The sequence below is a fragment of the Pelobates fuscus genome, chromosome 5 (assembly GCF_036172605.1).
Source record: "Pelobates fuscus isolate aPelFus1 chromosome 5, aPelFus1.pri, whole genome shotgun sequence".
NCBI classification, from domain to species: domain Eukaryota; kingdom Metazoa; phylum Chordata; class Amphibia; order Anura; family Pelobatidae; genus Pelobates; species Pelobates fuscus.
In genome coordinates, this window is record NC_086321.1 from 345,851,888 (window position 1) to 345,863,913 (window position 12,026).

Sequence of the window (12,026 nt, forward strand, 5' to 3'; positions counted from 1 at the left end):
GTGAACTGGGTTTTAAAATGAAAATAAATAAATCTTTAAAATTACATATCGTATGGAACAGTCTCAAAAAAACCCATATAGGTTTACTTTGTTATTGCTAATGGCCAGGCTGCCATTGGCAAACAAGCTGTATCTAAAGCCAATGCACAAAGCGATCAGTGTGTGAAGAGTACAAAATATGGAACACTGACCAACTCAGGGAAAAAGTAACGTTTAGGTGAATCCTATGTCACACTACTTTCTACTGGTTCACGTTTAGACTAGAGAAGGCATAGGCAACCAGAACAAATCCCTTATAATGCTCTTTCACCCATAATGCTGGCAAAGCAATCATGGGAGCCGATGGGAAATTAATTGTTTCACCTATGCAATGCTTAAAGGACCACTCTAGGCACCCAGACCACTTCAGCTTAATGAAGTGGTCTGGGTGCCAGGTCCAGCTAGCTTTTACCCTTTTTTTTTATAAACATAGCAGTTTCAGAGAAACTGCTATGTTTATTCTGAGGGTTAAGCCAGCCTCCAGAGCCTCTAGTGGCTGTCTCACTGACAGCCGCTAGAGGCGCTTGCGTGCTTCTGACTGTGAAAATCACAGTGAGAGCACGCAAGCGTCCATAGGAAAGCATTATGAATGCTTTCCTATGCGACCGGCTGAATGCGAGCGCGGCTCCAGCCGCGCATGCGCATTCAGCCGATGACGTCACAAGGAAGAAGAGGAGGAGGAGTAGAGCTCCCCGCCCGGCGCTGGAGAAAGAGGTAAGTTTAACCCCTTCCTTCCCCTAGAGCCCGGCGGGAGTGGGTCCCTGAGGGTGGGGGCACCCTCAGGGCACTCTAGTGCCAGGAAAACGAGTATGTTTTCCTGGCACTAGAGTGGTCCTTTAATGAATATTTCCATGACATACAGAGCTATAAACAGGCCTTCCTTGATGGCTCTTAGTGGTGTGAGATGGCAAGGGAATAGAGGAAGATCTAATTCAAGTCCCACAGGTATAGCTAGTATACCAGGCTATACCTTGCCTCACACTCTCACCTGCAGTGCCAGAAGAGGGGACTTGCAATAGATACAGGTAGAGGGTTAAAAGCCTTTCCCTTAGTTAAGTCTTAGCAGGTCTGCAGGGGTTAAAAATAAGGATTTTTTCTCTCTCCTAACTCCTGCCTGCAATCTGTTGCAGTTTCACACCAACTCCCCTTTTTTTCCCCACAGGTCAAAATAACCTTGCATATTTTAGATAAGAAGTACTACACATGTGCAGTAGACTAACAGCAATACATAATGTTATATGAATAATTATACTTTTTGCACTGAAACTTCTATGATTGGTTGATTTTGCCTTTTGTTGTATACACCCCTAACAAAACTGTGTTTTTTTTTTATATATATATATATATATATATATATATATATATATACACACACACGATGTACACGCATTAAAACTTTCAAATACTTTATGAGCTCCATAATGACTGACGTGCATTGAGTGTTTCCTGCAGTATAATTTTACACATGGACAAAGGAAAGCAGAATGTGTTAGTGCATAAGTCCATGGCAGCGTATGGGTTCCAGACCCTCTGGTGAATTTTCAGCAGCCTAACTGCTGGTCCAAAACATCTGGAGTGCCAAAGGTTGCCTCCGCCTGGACTAGAGAATGCTAAAAAGCATTTATTTGCTTTTCATATTAATGCATACATCTTGAGATAAGTCCGTTACCTAATTTGATAAGATAATCTCCATTGTTATGTACTTACAGAAAAAAAGGAAACTCTCTAATCAATCTTGTAAACGATTTGCAAATAAAGCTTCACAAACTCTACCAGCCATTTAAAGCGTATAATAATGCCGTACTGCATATTGATGATTTTCTGGTTTTAAGCCCAGGTTATTGGTATAGATATGTCAAACTAGTGCTCTTTATAGTACTAGTTCTTGAATTTTAATATATGCAGCTGTGACACAAGAGTGCATATATAGATCCAATTCCAAACTTAAGCTGCCATCATAAATGTATGATACTGTGCATTGCAAATGCAATAAAGCGATATATACACCATGTATCACTGGAGCACAGAATATTTGTTCATCCTTAAAGGGACACTATAGTCACCAAAACAACGTTTGTTTAATAAAGGTGTATAGATCATGCCCCTGTGGTTCCACTGCTCAATTCTCTGTCATTTAGAAGTTAAATCACTTTGTTTACGCAGTCCTAGCATGTGTAGTAAAAAGACAAAAACTATCATAAACAAATATAAAAATAAAAAATGCAGTCATCTGAATGTATAAAGGAATTATTATTATTTTAATATTTATATAGTGCCATCAGATTCCATAGCGCTGTACCAAGAGTGGACTAACAGACTTTTAACTGTAACCAGACAACTCGACGTACAGGAACAGAGAGGTGGAGGGCCCTGCTCAATGAGCTTACATGCTAGAATTACTGCCATGAAAAGGATTTAGTGCTACAGCTGCACAAACTGAAAACGGATCTAAATATTGTAATGTATATATACACACACACAATATATAAAACTATTTAAAACGATTACAATAACTGCAAAGGAATATTTTTAAACTCTTGTAGCGCCACTAGAATACCAAACTACAGCAAACTAATACGTTATTAAAACATCTGCAACATTAATGGTTCCAGTAAATATTATATTCTGCCTTAAAACGGTAGATACTGGTTTAGTTAAAATAAATCTGTGCTGTATATTCATATTTTGGCCAAATCGAATAAATCCACAGAAAAGTTCACAGGGTCAAAACTTGAAATCCACTATACCATAGATAGAACGATGATACAGTTACAATGACAAATGTTTTATAAATGATCTTTTGTTGATTATGAAAAGTTTAAACTAGGAAAAGAATATTGAATCTACTTTAAAGGGCTACCCTCTACCATGCTACAGCAGCCTTTAAAGATGGTGCCCGCGCAGGAAGATTCTGATCTCGCGAACAGGATGACTCAGCAGCTAGCCAGAGCCCAACTCTCGCCGATTGTGAACCGGCGCCCAGGAGGACTCGCCCAGAACATATACCTGCTAGTAAAGCAGAGATAAAAAACTTGCTGACAGAGATAAAGGCCTTCTTTACGGTGATATCACCAGAGGCAAGCACAAAGAGCTGAAAGCCAAGGTGGAAAAGAAATCCAACCTCTCTATAGAATACAAACTATCCTGGAGAACTCTAAGCTGCAACGTAATCTGCTGGTCCGCGATGTCCCTGTAGATGTCGTATACAATGAGGTACCTCGCTACCTTTGTAGAATGTTGAGCTCTATGCTCTCTACATCCAAGGCCAAAACCATACAACTGGACTACTACTACCGGGTTCTTAAATCATCTAAAGACCTTGCCTGGTTTCCGAGGGACCTAGTGCTCTGTTTCCAGTCAAAGAGCAAACAGCTTTTAAAGGCAATGACTAAAAAGTGCATCTACCTACCATTTTGATGGGTCAGACCTCTCGTTCTTCAACGACCTATCCAGACAATCCCTGCAACCAGAGACTAAGCTGCTGAGACATCAGACCGTAAAGTCCATTTAAATCGAAGGGACAAAAACAAAATTAGTCTAGCTAGCACTAGCTCGTCAAATTTGAGGTAGATACTAAAACTATTGTTTGTACGAAACAAGAGATAAGAAATTCCCTAATATCCCCTTGTGGACAGATAATTCAATTTAAAATCATAGCTAGCTAATTAGCGGGTGAACTCAAGAGCATACAATCAACACTTCTGTAAGAGTATCTAGTACACAAACTGTCTGCTAAAAGATGTTCTGTTTATTGAATCAATCCCACAGGGTAACAGCATGAAATGAAATTATTGTACACGCTATAATAAATCTGTTTGAGTAGCGAACTCATACATCTGATCTGTCAGGTTTTGATCAGCTCCTTGTTATGCGGTACTAATCAGACTGAGACAAAGAAAAGTTACTGCCTAACGGCTAAGTGTCCCTATGGCTTTAAAGGTCGGTAACTACGCAGATGAGGTGTATAATAAAAGCAGCTCCTTCGTATCGGAATCATGCAGAATCTACAGGACGAGAAAACATATCACGTATACCCAAAGCTTAGCACATCTTGCTGCAATAGCAGTTTTAATGCAAGGGCAGAATAATTGCTGGAATTGCTGCCTATACTAAATCTGTTAGGTACAAAGGCTATTCTCATGAGTACCTTTTTTTTCTATTCACACATTAGAAACGCTGGAATAATGCCATTAAACGTTCAGTCTAGTAAAGCAGAGTGTAAACCTAAAGTGGGTGGCCTTCATACAGCAAAACAAGTAAATCAAAGTAATATCTACACATGGTTCATAAACTCATATGGTTATTTTAAAATTAGAAATGCCAGGAATTTAAGGACAAACATTTACTCCTGACACTATAGTGTTAAAATATCTATTTAGCTGTCCAGCCTCCACTTTGTGGAGAAATAAGGTGTAAACTAACCTTTTCTCCCACGATGATCTCATAAGAAAGCATTGGGAAGCTATTGCGCATGTGTGGCAAAACACCACGCTGTGCTAATCAGTATCTCCTCTTAGAGATGAAAGGCATCTCGATTGGGAACGTTCGGCGTCTCCAGGAAGCAATGCAAACATTTAAAAGGCAGTTTACATTAAAATTCCTGCAGTGACAGGCTATAGACACCAGAACTACTACATTAAGTTGTAGTGGATCTTATGACTTTAGTGTCCTTTTAGTGTTGGGAATAGAAATATGTATTCCTAATGCTATAGTTCCCAACTACACATTTAGGTGACTAGCTCCCCCAGATTGCAATAAAAAAAAAAAATTTTAAAGTGTGATCGCCGCCAATCCAGGAAATCCAGGAAAACATTAGGAGGCTACAGCAAATGAGTAGCTAATTGCCACACTGCGCCAATTCGATGGAGGCTTTAGAGGCGAGTAAAACCCGAAAAAAGTGCAATGTTTTACATTACAGGGTTAAAAAGGGCAGGGCACTGCATGAAGACCACTTCATTGAGAGTAAGTGGTCTGGATGCCTCTAATGACAAAATAGCCAAAACAAAGACAATTGACTTGGAGAAACTTTCCAATTCAGCTATTTTGCTCTGAATTTTTAAATTAACTTTGATTTCCTGGCAAATGCCATGTTCGTGAACAACCCTGTCAAATTCTGTAAATAGGTTTTCTTTTCAGTAGGATCATTATTATTACTGCAGCAAACTAGTGTACTAGCTGCTAAGTATAACATAGTCTTTTAAATACGAATGCTACGGCTTGCTATGACTTTCTATATTAATTGTTCGATCCAAAATGTAGTCTAGGTACAAAAAAATAAAAAATAAAATAACAAAATTCACTCCAGTGGAACACAACAATTACCATATATACTCGAGTATAAGACGAGTTTTTCAGCACATTTTGTGTGCTGAAAACCCCCCACTCGTCTTATACTCGAGTGAGTGTCTGTATTATGGCAACTTACATTTCCATAATACAGACAGAGGGCTGTTGGGGGCTGGCAGAGAGTATTTACTTACCTCCCCTGCAGCTCCCTGTCAGCTCCCTCTGCAAGTCTCGCGAGAGCCACGGGGTCAGAGCTCCGCGTGGCACTCACACCGCGAGACATGCAGAGGGAGCTGACCGGAGGAGAGAGAAGGGAGCTGACAGGAGCTGCAGGAGAGGTAAGTAAACGCTCTCTGCCAGCCCCCTCCTATACAGTGAACACCACTGGACCACCAGCTAACAAACAGGGAGTGGGGATGAATAAAAATATAAATAATAATCTAAATTATATTCAATTTTTTTTTAAAAAATATAAAAATTAATAAACATAATATTAAAATAATAATGTTATGGACACAAAATAATAAAAATGCCCACCCCCCACCAAGGCTCTGCATCACATACACAAACACACTCTGCATCACATACACACACACTGCATTCATTATATACACACACTGTAAATAAATATTCAATTAATATAATTTTTTGGGGATCTAATTTTATTTAGAAATTTACCAGTAGCTGCTGCATTTCCCACCCTAGTCTTATACTTGAGTCAATAAGTTTTCACAGTTTTCTTGGGTAAAATTAGGGGTCTCGACTTATATTCGGGTCGACTTATACTCTAGTATATATGGTAGCTTTTATATACAACAAGCAAGGGGATCATTTACTATTTTACTAGAAAACAAAAATATATCTCAACTTTATGCAAAACATACAAAACAAACAGTTGAAATGCAAAACCCAGAGAGGGGGTCATACAGAAATGTCATCACAAGACACTTCCAATTGATTTCCTATCAAATAGTGATCAATAGGCATCCGTTTTCAGAACCGGTCGAATTTTAACACAGTACCAGGAATATTCATGAAATTAATTATTCACAGTATATCTTCAATTTTCCAGCAGGAAGTCTAAGGAGCTAATTTTCCCCGACCCTAGCTGTCAACAAGTTAACATTACTTGCATAATTCACTGAACCTTGTAATGCATTTAACATTAAACTTGTCTGGGTTCCTAACTGCGATAAACGCATGTGGGATCTCTCTTTAAGGGGTAGTGATGACCAATAAATGTTTAGTAGGAATGTTGAAGAAGAATATTCAGTCTTTAGCAATGGGAATCAATATACCATTGCAACGGACTGCTGTCTATGATGAGACAATGCTAACAAATTTAGGACTATGTTAATTACCTTATAGTTAATGGTCAAACAACTTGGTAACTCAAAGGTATAAGCCTTTTCAGACATGGTTTTCACGAGTAACAAACACAAATATCACTATCACGGAACCTTGGGATTTCTGAGATTTTAAAGAGGAACTAGCTATTTCTTCCTAAGTATGATCTTCCAAGTAGCATTTCTAAGGAAGTCAAAGTACTCATGCTTTCTGTAACGGAAAATAAGTGCAATTCTTGACTTAAATGCAATTTCTTTCACATCCAATTACAAATTCATGCTGCTCCAGTAAGCATTAGTGAACTATCGTAGTAAACCGCTTAAAGTTACCAGAGGAGCACTGCATCCACACAGCCTCCAATATATGCCCAACACAGAGGTGGGCCTAGGCCAAAGATCCCATTGACGAGAATAATACCACAGCAAGTAAGGCTTAAGGTGAAGTTTACAGTGGATCTTTCTACTGTCCGAGGGGAGATCTCTGTTTTGGAGGGCCGGTAGCAGCCAACCTACAACAGGTTCCTCGAGCCTACCAGAACTGGTTTCCAGTACATTCCCATTATGATCTCTACTAAATGCCTTTTAAATGCATGCTGATTGTTTAATTTAATTGCATTTTTGTTCAGCCTGTTTTTTTTCAACATACACTATGTTTTCTCTATAAAGGTCCAACACATAAATGTTAATATTTGAGAGTGTCCTAACCTCAACATCTGAGGAAAGGGATTTAGGGGTGATTATTTCTGATGACTTAAAGGTAGGCAGACAATGTAATAGAGCAGCAGGAAATGCTAGCAGAATGCTTGGTTGTATAGGGAGAGGTATTAGCAGTAGAAAGAGGGAAGTGCTCATGCCATTGTACAGAACACTGGTGAGACCTCACTTGGAGTACTGTACACAGTACTGGAGACCCTATCTTCAGAAGGATATTGATACCTTAGAGAGAGTTCAAAGAAGGGCTACTAAACTGGTTCATGGATTGCAGGATAAAACTTACCAGGAAAGGTTAAAGGATCTTAGCATGTATAGCTTGGAGGAAAGACGAGACAGGGGGGATATGATAGAAACATTTAAATACATAAAGGGAATCAACACAGTAAAGGAGGAGACTATATTTAAACGAAGAAAAACGACCACAACAAGAGGACAGTCTTAAATTAGAGGGAAAAAGGTTTAAAAATAATATCCGGAAGTATTACTTTACTGAGAGGGTAGTGGATGCATGGAATAGCCTTCCAGCTGAAGTGGTAGAGGTTAACACAGTAAAGGAGTTTAAGCATGCGTGGGATAGGCATAAGGCTATCCTAACTATAAGATAAGGCCAGGGACTAATGAAAGTATTTAGAAAACTGGGCAGACTAGATGGGCCGAATGGTTCTTATCTGCCGTCACATTCTATGTTTCTATGTTTCTATGTCTCTCTTACAGGAGTCTTACTCCCCACATGGCACCGGGTTTAGCTAGTTAATAGCAGCAGGAATTTGTGACACTAATAGGAGGATTGTGGATGACCAGTTTCTGTAGTTCAACAAGGGTAGGACGTACTTCACAGTTTTTGATAATGGGATGAGAGCTCATTTTTAGGCTAATGTAGATTAGAAATATTACCAGCACCGTTACGGCTATATTCCATTCCGGCCACGTTTGCCTCAGTGGATGCTCTTTAACCATTTGACACCTAGTGATAGCCATGATAGTTTTCCAATGGCGGATTGAAACCTAGGTATATATGCTCCTGTTTATATGCATATTTTTTATGCTTCTGCTGTTTCTTTACTTTCATTTTTTCCATCCAAAAACATGATGCTTTTATTATGATTTTATTACGTGCAAGTCCAACAAAACTTTTCTACTATATATAATTTGCTTTGATATAAAGTGGTTACTGGTCCTATTGCTCAAGCAAAACAAGCCAAGAAGACAAGAGAAACCTGTAATTGCATTACTTTGTTAGAAGCATACATTTTTTTACAAAAACAAATAGCAGCAACCCACAACACAAAGATTCAACAGAAATATAAATGTGAGAGTACGTGACTTTATTGCAGATCTCTAAAATCTCAAAGGAATATGTGCCTTCATTATTATGTGGAAATAACACCAATAATAATTTTATATTTCGACCAAGCAATAGTTAATAGTTGTCCTGTTCAAGAACCATAGGTAAATATCCCATGGGCATGTGCCATATGACGCAATGGGAAGGTTCGGCTAGTGATGCTTTGAAAACAGTCTGTCATTGTAAAGCAGTGCTGTGCATGCCAGGGCTGCAGACATCAGTCTCAAGTCCATTTTCAGTTCACTGAGTAATCTCATTAACATGCCAGTAACCTTAGCTGTTTTGCCTATGGCATTAGTGCAAGTAAAGGCTACATCAGCAGACTTAAGGCACAATGTGTCCACGCATAGGACACACAGGAATGGTTTGGATAGGTAAACTAAGCAGGGGGTAAAGTGAAAGATGTGAAAAATAAAATAATGTGGTTAATGTAGAATATATATAAAAAAGGAAAGGTATTGAGGTTAAATGCATAAAGCAATTAGGACAAACTGACAATATGATAAAATATGTGTTGCATCCATAAGAATTTTTTATTTTAAACTGTCAAGAAAAAGGGGCCACAACGACAGCATGAACCATTGCTGCAAATCTTTATCATTATGTATTGAGGATAATAAATACAGATGTGGTCTGAGAAATAGCCCCTTGGGTGCAGCTCCCTGACAGAAGATCCCTACTAGTGTTAAAACAGTCTGCTTTGCCCATTTTGGTAGCTAGAATGGTTTTGCTCTGCCCCTTTTAGATGATGGCATGGTAACATTATCACCATGGTAATGACAGAGTATGCAAAGGGAAACTCCGTACCCAAGAGGAGGGAAAAACACACTCACACACACCTTGGTTACCTGAGTTACCAAAATGGATTACTGGATTCATGTCTTTCAAAACCAGTAAAATACAGCTGCAACATACGAGTGTTTAATGTTTATGCAGCGGGTTCTAAAAATCACAACAGCAAACAGAACCATGTAAAATAAATTGTGCACTTAATTTTGTAGTACAAACTGGACTGTATTGCTTCTAGAAAGAGGATAAATTCACTAGTTTGGTGCATGCTTTCACTTAAAGAATAAAGGAAACAGACAGGTTTGGCAAAAAGTGAGAAATCACCAAAGATCCAAATATGCAGACGCGTATGGGTGTAACTGCTAAGGTTACTGTTGGGGACGTGGCACAAAGTTTCAGTTATCTCTATTTGCTTTTGTCAACATAAGCGGGCTGTAGTGGTTATGGTGCTTGGAATGTTCCTGTGCTTTTGCATACATCTCATCTGGGGCTGATGTTGAGAGTTATTAGCACATCACATAGCAGCAGAGTAGAAACCAATTGAGCTACTAAATGAGGTTGGCCAAAACATAAACCACAGCTACTGTAAACTACGAGTTACAAGTTCCATCTTCTGGCCATCGCTGTGCTACATTACACCCTGATATTTTTCAGGTTGATTACACTGTTCCACAGTGACCTCACACTTGGCACAATGGAAGTTTATGAACTGCTTGGCTCAACAGCCACCTAGTTCATCATACAGCAAGTGCCCTGCAAACAGAAATAAACCAAAAGGTGGCAGGTAGTCAAAGGAGAGAAATGGAGGTCTGTTCATTCTGGGGAAAAGACTGCAGCTAAAAAGTATACAACTGCTGACGTAAAGTTTTGTGTCGTGCACTGACCAATGTCCTTAGAAGTTTTAGTGACAGGCATAACTTTATTACCATTTAAAGATAATCTTTACTATGATAATCTCATGCTTGAGAATCTCATGCCCGCACTGATGGCACTGTTTGGCAAATTTTATTTTACAACAGGATCTTTAAAGATCAGATTCTTGTAATGGTCCAGACCATCGCTGGTCCTTAATGGGTTAAACACAAGTAGAATGCAATGATTATAGAATAAGTGACAAATATACTACGTAGCTTACATGCACGCCTACCTTACGACCATCACTGGCATGGCAATTCACATTTAGCGGTGTCAATAGAGCCATTAGTTTTTCTTCATTCCCACTCCTGTGTACACAGAAAAATAAACAAGAACATCGTTTTAAAAATGCACATATTTGCATTTACATTTGCATTTTTTTTTATTGCAGTATAACATAGGAGCCACACATTTCTCCTTTACAACGGAGGTCACACACATACAGATAAGTGGGCTCTGAGTCTGGAATGCTTTCTATAAATTTCTAATGACTGTTAGGGCCTCGATCTGTGATTTGCTGCAGGCCATGAGCGCAAAGTGTTAAATACAACATGCAATATGAAAGCATCAAGCCTACAGTACATAGGCTAGGAAAGCTCCTGTCAAAATGACACAGGTTGAATATCACTGCAGTACGTTCCAGAGCCAGGCCTGCATCATTAGAGTGGGGGTGGGAAAAGAATGGCAAGAAGTCGATATCCCTTGTATGTGATTTGGTTCTTAACAGAGAACACATAGCCGCCACCGAGTTTAAATGTGAAAAAAAAAAGCCACACCAGATATGCTGCAGGTTAATAGTCATGTAAGCTAAACCTATGCAGGAGCAGTGACACTCAGGTCAATATGCAGCCATCAATGCTAATACTCTATCCTACAGGCCATATATGTCCACCAACTTAGTAATTGGTTGTGGCATTGTTGTATTCTTATTTCCCATCAGTAATGTAGAGTCCAGATTTTGCAGAGTTTATATCATTACATACAAATACCTGTTCGTTATATACATAGAAACAGTTAATACCTCTGATCACTGATTGCTTTTAGTTTTTCTTTTTGTACACTAACCAAACAATTGTGGAGACATTTACAAACAGAGTAAATGTTTGGCTTTCTTGTTAAGCTTAAAATATTAATGAACCCCTGCAAATATCAGTTAGACAAATGTTTTCATCGAATTTTAGTTTACACATGTTCTAAGTACTGTACAAGAAGAAAACAGACTGACTGGTTTCTGACGATTAACAGGATTGGCCAAAAGGTAGACCCCCCGTATTTCTGTTGTATAATAACTCATATGATTCTATGCCAGCCTTAAAACCACATCAGACAATGTCGGTATTTAGCAAAAATAATGGATAATACATTAAGAATACATTAAGAATACATGTCTCTTCCAGAGAATAAAAAAATAAATAAAAAAAAATAAAAAAAATGTTTTAATTAAAAATGGAAAGTAAGAATAAATTAATTGTAAAAAGGGTGTACAAAAAATAGAAACAAATCTCTTTAAACCATTGTCTATACACACAAAAAAATATAAATGATAAATCGAAAAATGACATAATTGGGCAGTAGTGCTACATTAATTATGT

At 38.5% G+C, this 12,026-nt stretch overlaps 1 protein-coding gene across 4 annotated transcripts in view; it reads right to left on the reverse strand.

Annotated features, from left to right (window-relative positions):
- The window catches only part of TNKS (tankyrase), a 215,470-nt gene that overhangs the window by 92,217 nt on the left and 111,227 nt on the right, over nt 1-12,026 (reverse strand). For 3 of the 4 annotated variants that reach the window (XM_063455835.1, XM_063455836.1, XM_063455834.1), the window contains exon 5: nt 10,655-10,742. In XM_063455835.1, coding sequence (XP_063311905.1) covers nt 10,655-10,742 — 88 coding nt within the window. The remainder of the gene's footprint in view (nt 1-10,654; nt 10,743-12,026) is intronic. The other variant, XM_063455837.1, reaches the window with a different exon arrangement.